Raw genomic sequence first — 23,367 nt, forward strand, 5'->3', positions numbered from 1 at the left:
GTAAGACAAATTAAGCACTATTTTAGCCTAAGCAAATCATAACCAAGAAAGTAAAACTGCTGGGGAAGAAAAATGCCCCCAAGTCATTATCTTTACACTGAGAGCTTGGCTAAACAGGGCCAAAGCTGTGCATCCTGAAATAGTTTATTAAAGTCTAGGGTAGTTCCATATACTGAGTGAAGTCAACCCAAACCCACTGCTTTTCTGTAACTGGACTCAGGAGAGCTGAAACTTCTGTGCCTTTGGCTTGAAGTCTGGGCATGTTGCATATCAAATTACTAAAGAATAAAGCTCGTAGCTGACTTGCAACTTAAACCCTGCACGATGGGTCGCTGGTTCTTATATAACAAAGAAGTATACAAAAGAGACTCTAAATGATCCATTAAGGAAAAGCTGGAGCAATGTTTACTGACTGATTAATATAATACAACAGGAATTTAAATATGCCTACTGTGTGGAAAACACTGAGAAGTCATGTCAGGAATTCATTAAAACATAGTCCCACCTTTAAGATATATATTATATATTACCAAAGTTACAGATTTTTTTCACTTAATAAGAATGATAACCAAATGAGCAAAGCAATATGTTTCGAGTAATCTTGAAAGTTTTGAGGCCTGAATCTGGAAAGATACTTTGAAAACAGAAATCTCTCTAGGGTAGGGTTTCTTAAATTCAGCACTACTGACATTGTGGACTCAATAACTTTTTGTTTTAGGGACCTGTCCTATGCATTGTAGGATGTTTAGCTGCATCTCTGACCTCTACCCACTAATGCCAGTAACAACCGCCAGCCCTGGTCCCCTACCCGTCGTGACAAACAAAAATGTTTCCAGACATTACCAAATGTCCCCTGAGCAGCAAATGATACCTGGTTGAGAACCACTGATCTAGAGATATTTTCTCTTGAAGACCACGCAGTAAATATACTTATGCTAAAGTAAAAGGAACCAAGTCAGGACACTAAAGTTTGTCATATTCATTATTACATGTGGTTTAGTACATTTTTAAATGTAGGCTGCCATGCTAATAGCAAAAGTATACTCACTGTGTACAAGAAAACAAAAATCTTTCCACATCAGCAACAGAGTGAGTTTTGTAAAGCCTTCTGCATCATATTCCACGACACCCCTAAGTAATAAAAACATACACACAAACAAAAAACCCTCATAAAAACAAGGTATAAAGGAGATGGAAACAAGTAAAGAATATATTCATAAAGTCAGGGTTATTGAATCCGAGATGCATTTAAGACAAGTGAGTGTTACCACAGGAAGGATGTGGGATTTGGAATGAAAGCAGCTAGGTTTAAGTTACAGCTTTGCCATTTTACTATCTGTTACAACCTCGGGCAAATCACTTAACCTTTGGAGCCTCAGTTTCCTCATCTGTAAAACAAATATAATCATATGTGTAAACTTCATCATGGAGTTGTGAAAAACAAGTAAGGTAAACCATAAAATGTTATGCAAATGTTAGTTACTAGTGATGAGCAAAAGGACAAATGAAGAAATCAGGGCAACAATGACCCTATGTCTGTACAGTGATAGTGAAGTCTCACTTTCACTTAGGCACTGAACAGTAACAAGGAGTGACAATATTACTAACTACAGGATTATATACTACTTTCTTCCGAAGTATCTGGAATCCTTTCTCTTGTGTCCCCCTATCCTCCCCACCAGGCTCAAGACAAAGTAGCAATGTTAGCTGGGTGGACACTGGGATCAGATGGGAGATGCACGCCTCACGCGTCAATGGAGAACAGCCTCTGAGCATGGAAGGGCCTGGAGAGAATTCTGATAGGCTCACCTCCCCCATTTCCCTCAAGAGCTAAGTGCTTGGGGGGTGTTACCATAATGTGCCAATACTAACCACACAGCGAGGACAAGGATAATGTTCTCTCTTGTCCATACAAAGAGGCCTTTGTTGTCCTTAGAGATGCCTTCATCCTGGCTGAGTCAGGCCAATCAGACCATTAATACTGATGGCCTCCAGGTTTAAGTAGGAAGGAACAGTTGAACTCATTGGGAATGTAAAGGAACTAAGGTACTGAATGAAGGCTTAGTGATTTGCTCAAAGACTGTTGATACATCACTAAGATCTGCTGACTTAAGTCAACAACTCTGTTCACCAGTTTGTATTTCTTTTAAGGATACGTAATTTACTCAACATTAGAACACTGATATCTAAACTTTTTAGATCCTGCATCCCGTAAGCAAAAACAAGCACGAATCCTTTTCATTACGCATATAGTACGGTATATGGTAGTACCTGTACATGATTTCGTAATTGTATACAAGTACTACTATATTATATGTATAAAAAAAACACAAAAATGTACATAAACCGAATGAGATTTAAAAACAAGTGTAAATTCAATTTTCACCCTTTTCGTGAACACCAGTGGAGCGAGGTGGGGCACACACCCCTGAGGTATGTGCAACCTGCTTTGGAGGTCATTGTGTTAACGTCTGCATTTTCGATTATATATAAGAAAGATAATCTTACTCAAAAATGAGAAGACTAACGGTGGCATTTATTAACCACTCTTTGTATCATAAGCACTTTCTCAAAATGCTCATAAATAAAGCTGAAAAATAATCTTAAGTATTAGAGACTCACGTGAGAGGCGGTCATACTGTTTAGATATTGATACTTCTATTTTGGGGATATGACAAATTTCACTGTGGATAATGAGAAAATTCCTTGGAATTGTTTTGAGGAGTCATAAATTTTGCTTATAATTATGCCACATTTGTAAAATTATATCCCAACCGTCTTCTTTTTTTTTTTTTTAAGATTTTTTTGATGTGGACCATTTTTAAAGTCTTTCTTAAAATTGTTTCTGTTTTATGTTTTGGTTTTTTGGGCCTCGAGGCATGTGGGATCTTAGCTCCCCGACCAGGGATCGAACCCTCACCCCTCGCACTGGAAAGCAAAGTCCTAACCACTGGGCTGCCAGGGAAGTCCCCCCACCCTTATTCTTGACCTCATCTTCTCTTTCTTATTCCTTTTGCCCTAATTTCTTCATTTACTTATTTAAAATTTTAATACACACACACACACACACACACACACACACACACACACACACCCCTTCCCCTTCTCTGGAATAAGGTGGGAGATAACTAGACCACTAAAACCCTTAGGGCTTAGTCCCCTCAGGTAGGTAGAGGATCCACCTTTTAAAGAGACTGTAAGGAAAGTCCATTCCCCACCCCCGCCTCCCAACTAAGCCCTGAGGGGAAGGTTGATAAGGGCTCTACCATCATAAGGAAACAGCTGCAGAGCAGCACACCACAGGCAAGGTGAAGGAAAGGGCCAGAGCACAGGGAGGGCGGGAGGAGACGCCCACCCTGGAACTGCAGCTACACACTTCCCTCCTCCCTTGTGGGGCCTTCTTCCAACTCCTAATCCCAAGTGTGAGTCATCGCGATGATGTCTAATGCCAGACTTCCTCCCCGAACCTCTGTGGCCCTGTGGGGCGTGGTGGTCCTCCTGTCAGGAGACCTGAGCTCTGGGAACAGGATCCCAGCCTGGCTTTCTCTCCCCGAGGTGTGTGACTTCCGCCGGGTGCCTGAACTGGCCAAGGTTTCGGGGCTTTCTTCAGTAGAATGTGCCAGCCATGCCTGCCTGCTTCACCTCATGGCTGCTCTGTGATGACGGAGGTGGAAGTGCTGTGCAGACTCTAAAGAGCCCGAGAAGAAGCAGGCCTTACGCCCACTGTTACTGCAGTGTTTGGGGCTAGTCATGCTGCTGCTCCGGGAAGACATTTGATTCTACTGTTTGCTAAAGAATGCCAAAGAAAAAGGCCTTCCTGGGAGCTTCAGTGTAAGCAACACACCAAGAAGAATCAAAATGGCATTCAGAGGCATCATACGGAAGAACTGCTCTTTTCTTAATCAAGCCCTTGTATTAGGGTCATCAGGACGTGAGTGCGTCATTGATTCGTGGTTTAAACAGAGAACTTACGTGCCAAAGTGACTGAGAAAAGCAGCAATATACTCTCTTCTTTTGTGATATCCTTGAATCACATACTGCACCTGGAATAGGAACCCAAAGCTGAGAAGTGGGGTAGGAAATCATTAAACATTTTATTATGTAAAATTTCAAAGATTCAGAGAAGTAGAAAGAATAGCAAATTGAACACCCATATGCCCACACCTCTATTCAACAACTGTGAATATTTTGTCTAGTTGCTTTATCCAGCCATCTACCTACCTATCAACCTGTCAATCAATCTTGCTGAAATGTTTCAAAGGAAATTAGAGACATCATGACAGTTTGCCCCTAAACACTTCAGCATGCATCTCCGAAAAACAAGACATTTTCCTGCATAACCACAATACTGTTGTCATACCAAATTTAGTAATCATTCTCTGAATTCATTTAGTACGCTGTCCATTTTCAAAACTTCCCAATTGTCCCCAAAACATATTTGAAAAAAGCAGGGTGTAAACAAGGATCAGGCACTTAATTTAGAAAGTCTTTTACTATAGAGTAATAGTACCTCCTGGGGTGTGGATGTGTGTATATAATATTGACTTTCCAAAGAGATTGGGCTAGTTGTCTTATTCTGTATTCTCGATTCTCTGATTGTTTCCTTCCTTTTTTCTCTACCTTCTATATTTCCTAAAATTGGAAGTTAGAGCTAAAGGTGTGACTAGATTCAGGTTAAATATTTTGGGCAAGAAAACTTCCTAGGTAATACTGAGTTTGATCATTGGTTAAGGTGATGCCATCCAGACCACTCTACTGTAAGGGGATGTTTCCCCTCTGCCATAGTGAGTAGTCCAGGGGTACACCCCTCAAAGCATGGGAAGATCTAGTTCCCATGAACCTTTTACTTAATGGTTTTACTATCTGTTGGAGATCCTTGTCTGAATCGATTACTTCACTAGGGCCTGAAAAAATGGTGATTTTTGTATTCTCTCATTCCATCTGCCTTTATCAGCTGGAATTCTCTATAAAGAAGAGCTTCCTCTCATCAAATGGGTCTATTTGATTATCTTGAACTACAACGCCTATTGAAAAGGCACAGTAATGCTCAATTCTTTCTTTTTAAGCTCATAACATTCAGAATAAGGAGTGTTACAACAGGAGATTTTATTTTGCCTTTTTATATTTCCTTGTTATCACCAAATGACAGTTTCTATAAAAAAAATTTGTGAACTCATTAAGCTAGGCATCTGAAAGTTAGTCATTTACCCATCAGCTTCTAACACAAAAATACATTCCTTATGAAATGTCTTCATAATGGCTGAAAGAAACAGTGGGAGAAAAAGACCCCCCAAATTGTTTACATTGGCTGTAGTCACACTGAGTTTCCATGGATAACAAAAGCTCGAGATAAAGTGCTTGAAATAACCTTGACACAATTGGTACTGATAGCCATTTGTACCCTTTAAAAGTAAAACAATTCTATTTATATAAAAGGGGTTTTATGTCAATTTATAAAAACAGTGCTTGCTTTGCAGGCTTAATGCAGGATCAGAAATGTTATTTTGGGAAAAGAAAAACAGATGATAAGTTTGCTTAAGTGGCTTTGTTTAAAAAGGGGATGAAAACAGTTCTGTATACTTGATTTTAAAAACAGAAAACCATTCTAACAGAAACCCACAACAAAACTGGCTATAAAGATAGATTCCAATGTAATTACGGAAATTCATTTGAAGAGATTGTTTCTAAAAGCAGCCCATACTGTCCTCGTTTGTGGCAAGTAGAAGAACATCAATTTTAAAAGACAAGCAAAATTAATGAAAGGGAACCAGATAAGAAAAACTGACTGATTCTTGTATTTCTGGGAAAATGGTATTATAATTTTTTTGAGGAAAATGTATGACTAGAAATTAATCTCAATTGGAGAGCTTTAAAAAGGCTTTTCTTCTTGGTTCTGGAAGACCAAATTTGCATTTTTCTCTATAATACTGGGATACAGATTTGAAGGCAGTGCAAAGTCCCCCAGTGGAAATAAGAACTCTGTCCTCTGATCAGTTTTGCAGGAGGGCAGTGGCTGCGGGAATTTGGTCCAACGAGAAGCAGCCACTCCGTGAGAGTTAAATACCCTGGAATCTGTGCTGAGCCCACAGACTGCGGAGTTGCCAGGTTTTAGTTTCTCTGACATTTAAAAAGTAATACTGAAGCCTTTGAAATATTATTATATTTCTAAAATATTTTCTATATAGAGATGAGCTATCTTTTGAATGAAAGAGACAAACAAAGGATTTATTTTCCAAGCCGTTGTGAACAAGTCAACAGGAGCAAAGAAAATAGGATTTTGGGAATTAAGCAAACTGAGTCCATGTGGGAGAAGAAAGAAAGTCAGTATTGCTTGCGGATTAATATCTCCGATTTTTAGCTAAATACACTGGCTGGACATTAACAGGCATATTCTATACTTTGTAGAAATAGCTGACAACAACCATTAGTGGAAACGCAGCTACTTGCCAATGTAAGGGCTCATTCACACAGCTAAGAGACGGCTTTAGATAATCTGATGTGCCTGACTATAAGACAAGCTGACCTGGAAATCCTGCCCCTAGAAGCAGGACTCTGGCAAACTGCTCCTAGACATGACAGGGAGAATCAAGAACCAATTATTAAGAAGTGCAGTACAGAAAAGCAGGAAGAGATAAAAGCAGCTCTACAGAATTACTGTGATATTAACTAGTGGCAAACACACACACACACACACACACACACACACACACACACACACACACACACACACACACACACGCAACAGATAATTGGGAAATGAAAGAGTTCCAAAATTTTAAACTGTAAGAAGGTGTAAGATCTAGCAAAAACTTAGGGCATAAAGGAAATTCAAGAAAGAGGAGATATACATTTAAAAGATGAAGATAAGACTGGAACAGGAGGTCAGAATCCTCAGAAAAGGAAGGAGGGCAAAGAAATCAGGGGAGAAACTGATGAGATGTAATTCAAAGTAGGAAAGGTCGATGTCAGACAGAGGCTGCAACTAAGAGGATGGGGTGGAGAGGACGGTGTGTGCACCAGGATGCTGGGGAGATGACACTGGAGGAAGGAGCCTCACAAGGTGGGGGAGGCAGGGGACTTGCTTTTACCTTGTTGGTGAGCAGGTGGCACACTTGAGGAACATAATCAATGAGACATCCTCCTCCTGGAAAAGCTGGGATATGAAGAGCTGAGGAGCCGCCAAGCGCACTGAAAGGACAAGAGTACAGTGGACACTTCTCTTAGGGCTCAGGCAGTTTAAGTGACACCCCAAACAGACCTGGCTTCTCGTGTCCAGCTCTGCCCACCAACTGCCTGAAATAATGATGAGGGTTACAGGGGCTTCACTTCACGACTACATTTCCATATATATTTTATCCATTTTGTTAAAACAACATGTTCATGTTACACATGACTAACAACTAATGATTAACGACAACTCCTGATCCTATCACACAACAGTACAAATTAGCAAATTTTGATTGGCATGGGTAAATGTCTTACCAACATTAATGGATTGTACCTGTTACTGAAACACAGACTTTTATACTCTTGATTATGCCCAGTTCATAATTGGGCTGAGCAAAGGTAAGTCATTCATTAAACTGAACAAAACTGAACTGACACAACGGTGTAACAGTGTACCAAAGGGACTAGTTCTGCAGCTCACCGGCTTTGTTGCCTTGGGCAGCCTCCTTGGGCTTTAGTTTCCTCATTCTTAGTGTGAGCCAGGTGGTCTAGGGCAGGGGATGCAAAAGCCTGGGGTCTACCCAGCCCAGGCAGGTTTTGTAAATGAGTGGAGAGAACCAGGTGGGGACTCTCGAAGGAACTGGGGATTTTGTGCACAGTGGGAAGGGCTCTCACTGATCAGCCCCAGCTATCTCTGACATGGAGGAATACAAGCCTGGTCTTACCAGATCCTAATTTTTCAAGTGAAGCCAGAAATCCAGATGATTTAATCTCTCAATTTTTAAATGGTGGCAATTAATTAAACATTTTCTGAAACACCGGGGTCCCGTGTCTGTGGGTCAATATGGGTAGGAAGTGAGCAACTAATCCCAGTAAACACTGATATTTAATTCATCTAAACAAGAAGGTACAGTCAAAAATCATCAATCCAAACACTAAGACTCTGTTGATCCAGAAACATTTTCCAGAACCTTCCTGGAGATTCTCTTTTCAGTTTAATTAACCAGCGTAAGATTATTAAAAAAATTGTTCAGAACCTTATAGCATGCATTTTGTATATCATCCTTAATCTTGATTTCATCTTCTTTCCTACTCTCACTTTCCTTCGGTCCTAATTTGTTTTTCCTATTTGAATTTTATTTTAACATATATATTTCTGTAAGCCTCTTAAAGCCTCTCTGTAAGACAACGGGATATAAAAAGACCCCTAAAATCTCTTAATGTTGTGATTATTCATTATCCAAGTCCCCATAGTAACGAGGTTGTAAATGGAAGCAAAACATTTCATAACAGTAACAGTCTAGAAAATCATTCTCAAATAGTGTAGAGCAGATTGACTCAGTCTAGAGTTTGTGGTACAAGGAACAATATATGTAACTACTCAAAGGACTCCAGATCCAGCCTGTCTCCCTACTGACTACAGATTTCTGAAATTAATTTTTCTGGTAAAAATGAATATTTTGTTTATTTATTTACAGGAATGAGAAATCCCAAGAAACAAATAAAATTCCAGGTGGTGTGAGCAACTCAATATGGAGTGGAAGTATTCGCTGTTGACTTATCCTACTCAGATGGTAATTAAAAAGCACAATAACTCTGACAACTGAGAAAATTCTGAGACAGCGTTTGACTAAGTATGACATTAATATATCACGTACACCCTGCAACTGCACAGAATCAGCAAGAACATCATTTCCATTTGCTACTCTCAGAGCAGACATTGGATGAGATTTAGCCTCAACTCTGAAGAAGGCTAGGAAAATTCCTATGACTTTCTGTGAACGAGAGGAAGGCTTTCTGTCCCCTCTTTTCATGCAAAAGTATACAGAGGGCACACATCTCACTGGAAGTGTCTAATGGTTCCATTAGGATGGAAAACGGATTAAGAAGAAAATTCTATAGTACAAGAAAAATAAATCCAGCATTTACAGCCTGTGGTTCTTGGAATATCTGCATAACAGAGAATACCAAGATCCAGGCTTCTCATAGGTTGCTTAGAGGAACAATCCTTAACATAATAAAATAAAATAAAAAAAATTCAGACAGTTCTCTGGAATTGATAGTAATGGCCTTTGACCTGTAAATAGTATTAGAGGATAAGTTCTTAATCATTCACTAAATTGAATACAAGGAGTGAAAACAGCGTGTGGGTAATCCTCTCAACTTGAAACTCTCTCTCTGCCTCTGAAATACAACCATTAAACAAAAAATTACCTATAATAATAGGAAGAAGCAGAGGTATGGAGAAATCCAAAGACCGGCTGCTCTGCTGCCAGGCCCATCTCTCTGCACTCTGCTTCTGTGATTATCAAGAACTAACCCTTGCTGCTAGGTGCCTTCTCATTATCTAATTTAATCCTCTCCACAATTCAACGAGGTGGGAATTATCACTGTGATTTTACAAGTGAAGAAATTGAGGCTCAGAGAGCAGAAGAAATTTCCCTGGGTTCACACAACTAGGAAATGGTAAAGCCAGGATCTGAACTCAGGGAAGCCTGTTGCCAGAGTCCAGGCTGCTGTTACTGCTGAATTATGTGCCTTCCTGAGAGCAGGGGGGATTTTAATCTTGAAAGGGCTACAAGGGGACTTCCTGGTGGCGCAGTGGATAAGAATCCACCTGCCAGTGCAGGGGACATGGGTTTGATCCCTGGTCTGGGAAGATCCCACATGCCACAGAGCAACTAAGCCCGTGCGCCACAACTACTGAGCCTGTGCTCTAGAGCCCACAAGCCACAACTACTGAGCCTGCGTGCCACAACTACTGAAGCTCGTGCGCCTACAGCCCATGCTCTGCAGCAAGAGAAGCCACCGCAATGAGAAGCCCGCATACTGCAACGAAGAGAGCAACTAAGCCCATGCGCCACAACTACTGAAGCCCACGCACCTAGAGCCTGTGCTCCTCAACGAGAGAAGCCACCGCAATGAGAAGCCTGCGCCCCGCAATGAAGAGTAGCCCCAGCTCGCCGCAACTAGAGAAAGCCTGTACACAGCAATGAAGACCCAATGCAGCCAAAAATAAATAAAAAATTAAATCTTAGGGAAAAAAAAAAAAGGGCTACAGGGATGGAAAGACACAGTGGGTATGGCTGGTAAGTGAGCAGGGTCAGGATTCCAGTGAGGCTAAAGGGCTTCTAGAAGTACTCAGACCACCACCAAAGCAGGCACTGTGCTGTACAGCCCATCTCCCCTTACAGCTTTCCACAAGGCAGCAGGACAAGTATTCCTCCCGATTTTGTTCACACCTCAGTATTCTCCCACCCCAACCATCAAACAACCGGATTCACTGCCTCTTGGATGTGAGGGACCGACCACTCTGTCATGTCCAATTGTGAATGACTTAGCTGTGCAGGGGAAGCCTCAATGTGTGAAGCACTTCAGATACCAGCAAGGATAGTTTTAAATGAGAGTTGATTTTTTAAAGGACGCTCGCTGCACACTTTATTTAACTCAGCAGTTTCTCTGCCTGTGAGGGTTCTGAACCTGACTTCCAGCATCACACGCTGATAAGTGCCGCTGATTCATGTATAAATATCCGCCTCATTGGTAAATATTTAACAGGCTTGCTATAGCCTGAATGCTGCCCTGATCGCGCTGAATAAACAAAGTCAAGTGCCTTGAAATAAAAGAGCTATTATGTTTTCAAAGTGTGCAAGATGGAGGAGGTAAGGCCTTGTGATCTCGAATCCTTTAATATTCATGAATCAAAAAATATTGGACTGAGCATGTACAACAGAAAACTCACCCTGTGCAGGGATGTCCGGCCTCACTCAGCCATTCCCAGGAATGCAGGGCTGGCTGGCGAGAAGCAGGGCCTCACTAACTCACCAAGTGGCTGAGTTGGGGCTGGGGAAGGGGTGAGGGGGAGATGAAAGGGACCACTGGCTGTAGACTCTTCTGATCTCTGGAGTGGTGCAGGGAGAAAGCAGGGCTAAAAGGTGGGGAACCAAAATTGGTGTGGCAGGGTCTCAGGCTGAACTTGGGAGAAGAAACGGGTGAAAAGGGCTGCTTTGATGAGAAAGCACCGCCTATCTCTTTATGGACTGTAATGAAACATGAAACTGCCTGATAATTCTTAGAACTGAAACTGAATCTGTGGATAGAAATTAGAAGGACAAGGCCAGAGCTCGAGAAACCTTTCCAACAGTGGAGTTGAACAGACCAAAAGTTAGCCAGAAAAACATTTCCAGGTCTGTCTCCTTGGCTCTAAAAGTAAAATATAAGAACTGTCTATGTACTAATACTATTGTTTCCATGCAAATACAGCTAATTGAGCCCTTGTGGACCTTGCTCTGTCAGCAAGTATTCAGAGCGTCTCTAATATTGAAGACTTGGATTGGCTACAGTCAACAGCATAAAGGAAATATTTTTGAGCATTTTGACATGGAAAAATGCAGGCAGTCAGCCTGTCTGCAAGCTTGACTTGGGACAATAGAGTTTTAACTCATTATGGAATAATAACTCCCTTCTCCCCATGTTGGGCTTTACCTTACTGGCCAAATAAAATGAAGAAAACATGATTTGGCACTGGAGAAAAGGAGAAGGGCCAATGATTTTCAACTGTAGTTCTTGCTGCTGCCAAGTTTGCTCTCTTTGGTCTTACTCAACTTTCCCATGAGTGCAGCGGGGAAAACACTACTCTCAAAAGGACCCATCTCTCTCAAGGGTTAAAGTAACAATAGAGTTACACTAATATTAAAATAGCACCATGAGCTCCAAGAGAGACGTTATTAAAGAATGCCTCTTGTGTGAGTGTTCTATGTCCAGGGTTAGGTCAGAGATGCTTGAATCGGCCTTAGTGTCCCCTTCTGCCTTTGAACCGGGTTCTGAGGGAGAGGAAGTTGCCCTGGTTGCCTCCTCCATAGTATGATTCAGGGGAGTGTTGGAGGGTGAAGCATGGAAATGGGGAACTTCAAGGATGATAGATGGACACCAGCGGCCACTAGGCCCCAAGCTAAGAGAAATCTAAAGAAAGGTGAGCCTTCAATTCAATCCAACAAACACGAACTGTATGCCTAGATCTGTTTAAGGACTTGAGTTTTCCATTCTGAATATGTGACTAGGGCACCACTGTTAATTCCTTTCAAGGTAGAGAAATGCCAGGGACCTCAAGAATCTGGGGCACTCTATAATGACAGAGTATGTTTCCTGGTGGCTTGCCAGGAAAGCCATTACAATAAAACAAAAGTCACTGTTATTTATTGAGTATCCACTTTTGCCAGGCACTCTAATAGGCATTTCATTATCTCTAAACCTCCCAAGAACTCTGCTAGATAGATCTAATTAGCCCAAGTTACAGATGAAGAAACTGAGGTTCTAAGAGTCTAAGTATCTGGTCCAAGATTACCCAGCAAGTAAGTTGCAGAGATAGGCTTGAATCCCAGTCTTTCTGGTTCCAAAGCCTGTGTCCTTCTTCTTTAGAAACTCTTTCATAAGAAGGATGGTGTGGAATTTCTAAAACTCTTACCCCTACTAATCCCTACCTACATACTGAAACAGTAGTATAAGTGGCTGAAATTATCCTCAAAAAGCCTTCATCCATGAAATTCATCACCTTGTCATCTCACTTTTTCTTAAGATATCATCTGTCACAAGAAGTTAACTGGGTAGGATAAAAAAAAAATCATATGTAGGTTCTGAAAACCCAAAAGTACATAAACACTACACCATGGAAAGAGTCTGCTTTTTGTTTTTGTTTTTTCCTAACTGGATTTTCTTTTTCCTAGTAAAGCATTTTCTAGAGCTGCTGTTAGCTCTTGTCTCATTTTATAGATTCAACTTGGAGCCATCTTAAGAGTCTCTCCACTGCTCAGTTAAACAAAATCAGGGTGTAATTCAAAATGGAAAAAAACTCAATGAATATAACAGGAGAAGAAAATAAAAGATCAGAATGACAAGTTAAGTTTACAAGTAGGCGAAAATTTGGGGAGTCGCACTGGATGAAAGGTTCACTGAAGCATCAGTGTGGGCCTGGCTGTATTACATTTATGCACCTGATCTAATATTTCCACTAAACATACTTCACAGCATAAAATCAGGTCTTCTTACAGCACTATATTCCATTTCTTGTTTCCCATTTTTAGAGGGACATATAAAAATGGAAATGTTCTGAGAAAATGATAAGTATGATTAAACATACAGAAAACGTTCCTATTTGGAGCAAAGTCTAAAGAAGTTGAAATTGCTAAGTTAAGTTACTTAGAAGCCTATGGAATTATGAAATAGAGTAATTTAAAAATGTGAAGGCATACTATACGGATAATTTGAATCAGGTATTCTTTGCTTAGTCACAGTATAAATAAAGAGAGTTTAAAAGGCAATATGAGGGATTTAGTTGGTAAAATGAATTCTCCACAGAATGGAGTAGTGAATAATAGCTCCATTTATGAAGTACTACGTATTAGGCACTATACCAAGTGCTTTTCCTATATGATATCCTCTCTTCTTCACATCAATCTCTGAGAGAGGTGCTATCCCATTGTACAGATGAGAAGGCTAGAGCTTAGAGAAGCTATATAACCATCTCTGAAGTCCCGTAGGTGGTAAAATGGCAGAAGGGCATCTAAATCCAGGTCTCTCTGACCTAAATCTACCCCACTCTCAGGTCTTCAGTGATCACTTTTGTGACATCTGGTTCCACATGTGTCAGATCTATCAGGCTCCTCCTGGTTTGGGTGTTTCAGGCAGATGCCTGGGCTGACTGAACCCGTGAGGCTGTTTCCAGGAATATTAATTAAGCTTATTTAGGTACCTGAACTGAAATGGTTAGGGACGTTTTCATTCTAGGCAAATGAACCCCTGGAAACTCTGAGGGCCAGAGGACTTGATGGACACTTTCCAGGAGACAGGAGGTGAAATGCAAGCAAGGAAACTTTACACTTAAAGAAATACAAAAGATGAGAATATTGTAATTGCAAACAGAGTCTGTCTAATGACATGAACACTAACCAAGTTTTTGTTCAGAAATGTGTTTAAGTTTGTTAACATCTCAGAAAAGCCTTTGAGGGACAATCTTAACAGATGACTACCATCAGGATTTTGTTAGCATATGGAAAAGCATTTAAAGCTTTTACAGCCCTGAAAAACAACAAATGAACTTAGCAGATGTTCTATTAGGATTTGGTATGAATCAGGCTCCTGGACTTCAGACTATACTACAAAGCTACAGTAATCAAGACAGTATGGTACTGGCACAAAAACAGAAATATAGATCAGTGGAACAGGATAGAAAGCCCAGAGATAAACCCACGCACATATGGTCACCTTATCTTTGATAAAGGAGGCAAGAGTACACAATGGATAAAAGACAGCCTCTACAATAAGTGGTGCTGGGAAAACTGGACAGCTACATGTAAAAGAATGAAATTAGAACACTTCCTAACACCATACACAAAAATAAACTCAAAATGGATTAAAGACCTAAATGTAAGGCCAGACACTATAAAACTCTTAGAGGAAAACATAGGCAGAACACTCTACAACATAAATCACAGCAAGATCCTTTTTGACCCACCTCCTAGAGAAATGGAAATAAAAACAAAAATAAACAAATGGGACCTAATGAAACTTAAAAGCTTTTGCACAGCAAAAGAAGCCATAAACAAGACGAAAAGACAACCCTCAGAATGGGAGAAAATATTTGCAAATGAAGCAACTGACAAAGGATTAATCTCCAAAATATACAAGCAGCTCATGCAGCTCAATATCAAAAAAACAAACAACCCAATCCAAAAATGGGCAGAAGACCTAAATAGACATTTCTCCAAAAAAGATATACAGATTGCCAACGAACACATGAAAAGATGCTCAACATCACTAATCATTAGAGAAATGCAAATCAAAACTACAATGAGTTATCACCTCACACCAGTCAGAAGGGCCATCATCAAAAAATCTACAAACAATAAATGCTGGAGGGCTTCCCTGGTGGCGCAGTGGTTGAGAGTCTGCCTGCAAATGCAGGGGACACGGGTTCGAGCCCTGGTCTGGGAAGATCCCACATGCCAAGGAGCAACTGGGCCCGTGAGCCACAACTACTGAGCCTGCGCATCTGGAGCTTGTGCTCCGCAACAAGAGAGGCCGCGATAGTGAGAGGCCCGCGCGCCGCGATGAAGAGTGGCCCCCGCTTGCCGCAACTATAGAAAGCCCTTGCACAGAAACGAAGACCCAACACAGCCAAAAATAAATAAATAAATAATAAAAATAAAGGAATTCCTTAAAAAATAAATAAATAAATAAATGCTGGAGAGGGTGTGGAGAAAAGGGAACCCTCTTGCACTGTTGGTGGGAATGTAAATTGACACAGCCACTATGGAGAACAGTATGGAGGTTCCTTAAAAAACTAAAAATAGAACTACCATATGACCCAGCAATCCCACTACTGGGCATATACCCTGAGAAAACCATAATTCAAAAACAGTCATGTACCACAATGTTCATTGCAGCTCTATGTACAATAGCCAGGACATGGAAGCAACCTAAGTGTCCATCCACAGATGAATGGATAAAGAAGATGTGGCACATATATACACTGGCATATTTCTCAGCCACAAAAAGAAACGAAATTGAGTTATTTGTAGTGAGGTGGATGGACCTAGAGTCTGTCATACAGAGTGAAGTAAGTCAGAAAGGAAAAACAAATACCATACACTAACACATATATATGGAATCTAAAAAAAAAAAATGGTTCTGATGAACCCAGGGGCTGGACAGGAATTAAGACACAGATGTAGAGAATGTACTTGAGGACACAAGGAGGGGGAAGGGTAAGCTGGGACGAAGTGAGAGAGTGGCATGGACTTATATACACTACCAAATGTAAAATAGCTAGCTAGTGGGAAGCAGCTGCATGGCACAGGGAGATCAGCTCGGTGCTTTGCGACCACCTAGAGGGGTGGGATAAGGAGGGTGGGAGGGAGAAGCAAGAGGGAGGGGATTTGGGGATATACGTATGCATATAGCTGATTCACTTTGTTATACAGCAGAAACTAACACAATACTGTAAAGCTATTATATTCCAAAAAAGATGTTTAAAAAAAAAAAAAAAGATTTGGTATGATCTACTTATAATGATGCCCGGCCACGCAAGACATGAACAGGCAAAGGGAAAGAAAAGCTTTTCTCCTCTTGTTGTATCTTGATCCCTGGCGTGTTACCTGCAGTACGATTCCACCACAGTTTCTTTAAGAAGAGAAACTATTTTCAAATACTAGCCTTTAGGAATGAGTGAATTTATTCTGAGTTTGTTACAACTTTGAGGCTCCAATGAATGGCTTTACTGCTCTGCTACTGCACAGGTAGAGGTTATTTTTCCTATGAATTACTTTTGAAACATACTTACTGAAAAAAAACGCAATACATGCGTATATCAAATCATTACATTGTACATTGTAAATATCTTACATTTTAATTTGTCGTTTATACTTCAATAAAGCTGGGGGAAAAAAAATCAATGCATACAATAGTTACCCTAGACTAAACCCACAAGCATTTTTATAACTCCCTCCTCCTCATTGCACACAGGTTTTAATGATGGTCAAAAGAAGATGCAGAGAAAAAACTCCCTCTGCCTGACCGGGTAGAGAAGTGTACCCACCTGATTCCTGTTTGCTGCCATTTACTAAAAGCTCAGGCCTATGAACAGCATGAGGCAACTTCACACACACATCACTGGTCTCTGTGCTCAAAGAGCTAATCTATAGGTAGCTGGAGCCTGGCTTGCACACACAAAGAAATGAAAAGATACCAGATGCGGTTAGCCAGGCTACTGGTACACAGCACTTTACAATTTGTTTCCAAAGTGCTCCTCATTTGGATTTTTACAGCAGCCTTACACAGTAGGTAACAAGTATTAATATACTCACTATAGAGATGAGAAGACTGAGGCTTGAAATAGATGCCTTGTCCAAGGTTTAAGGCTGGCAACAGTCAAAGTGGGATTGGAATCTTTCCTGCGCGCTATTTTCATGATTGCGTAAGAATGATCTAGGGAGCCTATTAAAAGCTCAGATACCCAGGCCCCACCCCAGAGAAGCTGATTGATTAAATTCAGCGGGTCTGAGGTGGGACCTGCTTTCCTAGCGGATGCAGGTGCAGGTGGTCCTCACACTCTGCTCTGTACCTCACCCTGAGGTTGCACAACAGGGACTGAGGACGGGAAGGTGTGTGGTAAAAGCAAATGTGCCTCCCATCCCTGAGGCATTAGGTCACTGACTATTTGAAAGGCACTGTGGACAAAAACAGGAGATGAAGAAAGCAGAGATATACTCTTAAGGAGCTCAAGGCCTAGTACGGGAGATGAGACATTCATGGAAACAACTAGAAAAAAGGTGATTACTGCTAAGTGTGTACATGGGCAAAATGAAGTCCAGTCACATGCAGGTAACCAGAAGGCAAAGCAAAGAGCAGTAAAACAAGACTGGGGCTGGAAGGGAGGAGGACACAAAGACTACTCAACAAGGCAAGGCAAATAATCATAGGCTAGGAACTCTGCAGACAGCAGACCGTGGGTCCTGGACCACGTGAGCAGCTTTTTGCCCCAATATGAGAAAAGCCTATTTCATACTTCGGGCTGCCTGGGATATCTACTGGTAAAAGGGCATCTGCCTGGAGAGGGAATAAGAAGCTATGATGGTCCATCCTGATGCATGCCAATGGTGAAGTGGGCGGGAAAGAAGATTCAAGGTTAAAAAAGAAGTTCTGTTTAGTCATAGAGTGAGAGATGTCCTGGAGAGAAGGAAAGGTCTGGGGTTTGAGCCTGAATCTCAGCCAGTTTCCTTGCTTAACATACCTCTTTTATACCGACACCTTCTAAATTTATATTGTCGCTCAGAGTTTTCCTGAACTCAGGACTCATGTGGCCAACTGCCTACTGAACGCCTCCACGTGGATGTCTAAAATGCACCTCAGATTTAACCTGCTCACCAGCAAACTCTGCCTCCAAAACCGACTGCTCCTGCTCTCATCCCATTTCAGCCCACAGCAGCTCCAACCGACTGGTTCCTTAGGCCCAGTCCAGTCTAACATAACTTCTCCTCTGGATTCTGGCCTCCAAGGATAAGCTGGGGCTGCTCCATCTCAGTGCACTGGCTCAATTCTTCTGCTGTTCCCTCTGCCTGCAACTCTCTTCCCAGCCATCTACTGGGCTTCCTCCCCTGCTTCAGGTCTTACTCAAATACCACCTTCTCAGTAAGGGTTCCTCAACAACCCTATTTAAAATAACCCACCTTTTCCAGTAACCTCTCTTCCTTGTCTTACTTTTTTTAATGGTGTATAAATGGCGTATATCTCCATAAAACATTCTACATATTGTATTTGTTTATTATCTCCCCCCATCACCCTTCACTAGACTGTAAACTCCTCTAGAACGAGGATCTTTGTTCTGTTTACTGCTAAAACACCAGAAATAAGAATAAGGCCAAGTTCACTGCAGGCACTCAATAAATATTTGTGGTATTAAAGTTGAAAGAATAAGTAAGGAAAGATATGAGAGTTAAATTTCCAAAATGGACATTAGAAGTCAGTAAGTGTATATTATCTTTTCTGAAACAGTCACTGTGAAAAAGAAGGTTTTAAGGGTCTAGGACAGGGGTTGGCAAACTTTTTCAGTAATGGGCCAGGTAGTAAGTATTGGCTTTGCAGCCCTAAGGTTTCTGTCGGAACTACTAACCTCTGATGCTGTAACAGGAAGGCAGCCATACACAATATGTAAACGAGTGTGCACGGCCATGTTCCCAGAAAATTCTATGTATGAAAGCTGAAATGTGAATTTCACACGATTTTTACAAGTCACAAAATATTATTCTTTAAATGTTTTTCTAACCATTTAAAAAATGTAAAAATCATTCTGAGCTCGCAGGCCATACAAAACAGACTGCAGGACAGATCCAGCCAGCGGGCTGTAGTTTTCTGACTCTTGATCTAGGATTAAAGGATCACTTGAAAGTTCTACAGATGCTGAAGGTAGGAAAAATATCCAGGAAGAAATATAGGCCAAAAGACCTAGATTAGATTAGCCAAAATGAAAAGTGGGCCCTTGGGTCAAACCTCTTAGAAACTGCATTCGATCAGCAGGTAAACCACAAGCATTAGCCTTTTCCAGGCAAGGGTGAGGTGAACATTAGGCAACTCGTGGACTGTGGGAGTTCTCATAATGATACTGGATTAGAACTGTGCAAGAGAGAGCTATTTATATGATCTCAAATGACGTTTGAGGCATGTTCTGGTGCTTTTACTTCTATGCTAGGTGAAAAAGCTGCCTACAAAAGCCTTCCTCCCACCCGAAATACTAGCTGTTCGTTGGCGACTGATCCTCAGAAATATTAAGATGAATCATATATGCTCTTTTCACAGTGCAAAAAGAGATAATTTTAAAATTCAGAAAATGTCACTTTGGGTAGTCACAAACCACACAGTAGAAAAGCTGCCCAGCCTGAAAATTGTAAATAAATAAAATCCTGTTCCTGCATGGAAACCTTTTTCCTCACTTAGGTTCCAATGCTGCCCTGGGACTTGCCTCCAAGGTTGGCTGCTGTTAAAACGTGTTGGTTCCCATAAGCTGCTGATGGGAGGCGGCCTTTGTTCCCCAGCCCTCTTCCCCTGGGCCCTCCCAGGCTAACCCCGCTGTTCTTGGTAATGCACAGCGCTCAGCCTTGACCTTCTCAAGCTGTTCTTTTCACCTGCAGGCAGCTCTCGGCTGCTCTGTCTACTGCGCTCGGCCGGGCTGGCCTGAAAGGTGCCAGCTGACAGTGGCTCAGTCTTTACCTGGGCACGGGGAAAGGACTCCTGTGTTTCTTTCTGCTTCCTGCTTGGAAAGACAGGTATTTTTGTCTTTGATTCCTAAGCTCTGTCTTCTTTCTCCTGTCACTAAACAGTTCACTCCCTATTTCCTCCTGTGCCCCTACCCCGCGCCCGCCCTTTTTTGCAACTTCATCATTTTTCCCACATTGCACCGTTTGGCACAGGAGAAGGAGGGAACCACATCAAATAAAGGAATGCAACCACAAAAGCTGCCTTGAGAAGCAAGGCCCCAGATTCTTTTTTTTTTTTTTTTTTTTGCCAATTTACCGTTTTTGGATTTGTTCTCCCATAATCAAATCCTCCCTATCGTGTTAACAATGTGGTGGTGTGTCAATACATTGGAATTCTGCTTCAATCAGCGACCCAGAGCTTAATAGGAAAATGAAGCAATAAAATGTTGGTCTTACTGTTAACCTTAAGCTAGGCCTGTACTTAGGATGGGGATGTTGGCTTCTTGATGGAATGTGGGCCAAACCTTCAAAGTTTTGTGAGAGCTCGGGGTTGTCAGCAGAGGCCTAAAGCATTATTCAGGCGTACTTCTGCGGTCGAGAGGTGCAATCACTCCAAGTACCACTGACTGGAGCACGAAGCACCCCCCCCAAATTTTAGCAAGCCAGAGAAAGTTCAGACTGAATTTGCGTGCAGACGTTGAAAAGACATATTCAGCTTACAGGCGACAGCAACTCTCGGGTCTGGCTCTGATGATGTCTGTACTTATCACAAAAGGGTTTGTGTAAAGTTAAAGTGTTTTTTTTTTTTTTTTTAAATTAAAAACATGTGCCCAACATCCAAACCATTCAGAGACAACGATAAGGTGCCACAACCCCCAAGCGTTGGGAAGTCACTATTCCCTGTCCTCAGGATACATGTGTTATCGTTAATGTTTAACAACAGCTGGCCAATAGTCATCGTAAATGAAAACACCAGTTAGAGGTTGAGCACTTTTGATGTAGTGATTTTATCTTTTGTGACTAACTTGGTAAACCCAACTGTTCAGGGCATGAAGGGAAGTACTTTTGTTGTTGTTTTGGTTTGGTTCACACGGCGTAGTCACATGCGATTCTGGTTAATGTGGGAAGTCAGTCTGCTCTTGAACATCATCTCTAGCAGATACAAGCAGACCTGAGCGGGCCACAGACAAGCCACTAGGCAGTGACCGGCCACCTTCAGCTGTCCCAGAACACCCAAGTGATGTGGTAGCCTCCAGAGATTCTCTTGGGGAGAGGAGAAGGGAGAGGAGAAGAAATCTCTCTCCTCCCATCCCTGTTCTAGGGTAACATATTAGAATCTTACGATGGAAAAATGTGTGATTAAAAAAAAAAAAAAATCCTGCAGCTGGTTCTGATGTGAACTAATAGGACAGGTTTTCAACTGCCCCGGCACCAGCAGAAGAATTACCACGTCAAACATACAGAAGGAGGAGTCTTTGATCCTTGGGAGTTAACGACCTTCTCGGCTAACAGGCAAGATTGCTGGTCTGCCAACTTTAGCAACATTCAGTCTGGCCCCAGCTCCACCTTTAAAAGCCAAGTCATCCATGTCATTCCAGCTGCCCGTCTTCCTGCCCCTCCTCCCCACGACAGCCCCACGCTGCCCAACAGGACAGAGAGTAGGACCAAGGCAAGGCAGTGAAGGGAAGCGGGGACTGCGGGCTAGCGCCTGCGCAGAAGCCCCGCCTCGGCCCCACATTCTGCTGCTGCAGCTGAGGTGTCTGGTCCCTGTCCCAGCTACCGCCCCAGGAAAGGACCACAAACGTGAGTACAGAAGTTATCATTCTACCAGAACACCACACGGAGGCTGGATGGGGGCGCTGCTCCCCTCTGCAGAACCCCCAGACCTCCACACCGCATGCTCCAAAACCCACCCGGAAAGCGGCGGGACCCATTTTCTGGAGACACTGGGGAGAAGGAATTGAGGAAAAAGATGATGAAAAAGGACATCTGGGAATCTGAAGAGGGGAGGGACTGAAGAGGCTATCAGCGTAGTCAGAATTTTAACAAAAACAACATGTATTGAGTAGATTCCTGTCATTTAAAAAACATTTTATTTTACTAAATAAATTGTTTACTTACTAATGAAGGAAGTAGGAGTTCAGTTCTGTTGACACCCATCTGTGCAAAACTGGAGACTGCTTCTGAATATCATAATTTATTTACCTGTATCTCTTACTTTAAAAATACCTCCATCGGTTTAAATGCTATTTTTATCCAGTTCCCTAAAATAGATGATTCTAAACAGCCACAACAGTAAACACAGGTCTACATACTCCCAGACACAGACTGCAGGGCAGGCCTGGTGAGAAGCAGCAGGAGGCCCAGGAGAGCACATTGGGCCCCGCAGCTCAGGGAAGTCTGGGTTTGTGGGTAATGTGACAACCCCAGAAGGCAGGTTCGTTTTCTTTCTTTAACCCAGTGACACAAGATGCAACAGAAGGAGAAAGTTCGAGTCAGGAAGGAAACGAATTCTGGTAAATGTAGACAAGGATGATGCCCATTTAATTGGTCAGATATAATTGAAATTGGCCTAATAACTTCTTTGCAACTCACTTTCTTGGTTGCTTCAGAATTTTGACTACTATTATTTTCTTAAGCTTTTAAAACCAAAACATTCAAAATTTACTAACAGAGCAATACTAATAGCACAGAGGGAGCTGTCAACATGACTTATTTAAAAAGTATGACTGGGACTTCCCTGGTGGTCCAGTGGTTAAGAATCCGCCTTCCAATGCAAGGGACACGGGTTTGATCCCTGGTCGGGGAACTAAGATCCCACATGCCGTGGGGCAACTAAGACTGCATGCTGCAACTAAAGAGCCTGCGCGCCTCAAGGAAAGATCCCACACGCCGCAACGAAGATCCTGCATGCTGCAACTAAGACCAGACACAGCCAAATAAATAAATAAATAAATATTTTAAAAATAAATAAATGAAAAGTATGACTGAACCATAGCTATTGAATCCTGACCCTGCAGTAGTGAGTGTGTCAATATGGCATCAGTGGCATCAATTTCACCCATTCACACAAAAGAACATGCTGAATGGACCCCTTGATGTAAGGGTTCAGTTTAAGACACTCTATAACTCTCAGGAGTCCTGAGTACTCCCCAAAAATAACAATCCCATAGAAGTCCATGTGGATAATCTTCGAGGAGGAAGGCAGAGGGGGGATCCACAATTTCGGGGCCACCTGGCAAATTCTGAGCATCAAAGTATGCAGGGCTCAGTGGTCCAACTCAGAGCTTACAGCCCCTCAGGAGGGGGCTGGGCTCACATCAGCACCTCTCTTTCCCAGTCGGACCGAGACTGCTTCTCAATACAGGTGATGGCAAACTCAGGACAACTGTCTCTTCTGAGTACTTCCTCATTTTACTGGGCACTAACATGGGATCAGGGTCTCTTCAGAGCC

The 23,367-nt window shown here is 42.0% G+C and overlaps 1 protein-coding gene across 4 annotated transcripts in view; it reads right to left on the reverse strand.

The window, feature by feature from the left end:
- Positions 1–23,367, reverse strand: part of BABAM2 (BRISC and BRCA1 A complex member 2) — a 450,608-nt gene that overhangs the window by 99,806 nt on the left and 327,435 nt on the right. For all 4 annotated transcript variants that reach the window (XM_082357625.1, XM_082357623.1, XM_082357624.1 and 1 more), the window contains exons 8-10: positions 7,089–7,188; positions 3,973–4,043; positions 1,049–1,131 (exon numbers count right to left, since the gene is read on the reverse strand). In XM_082357625.1, the coding sequence (XP_082213751.1) occupies positions 1,049–1,131; positions 3,973–4,043; positions 7,089–7,188 (254 nt within the window). The remainder of the gene's footprint in view (positions 1–1,048; positions 1,132–3,972; positions 4,044–7,088; positions 7,189–23,367) is intronic.

This window comes from Balaenoptera borealis (assembly GCF_965194805.1).
Source record: "Balaenoptera borealis genome assembly, chromosome: 15".
NCBI lineage: Eukaryota > Metazoa > Chordata > Mammalia > Artiodactyla > Balaenopteridae > Balaenoptera > Balaenoptera borealis.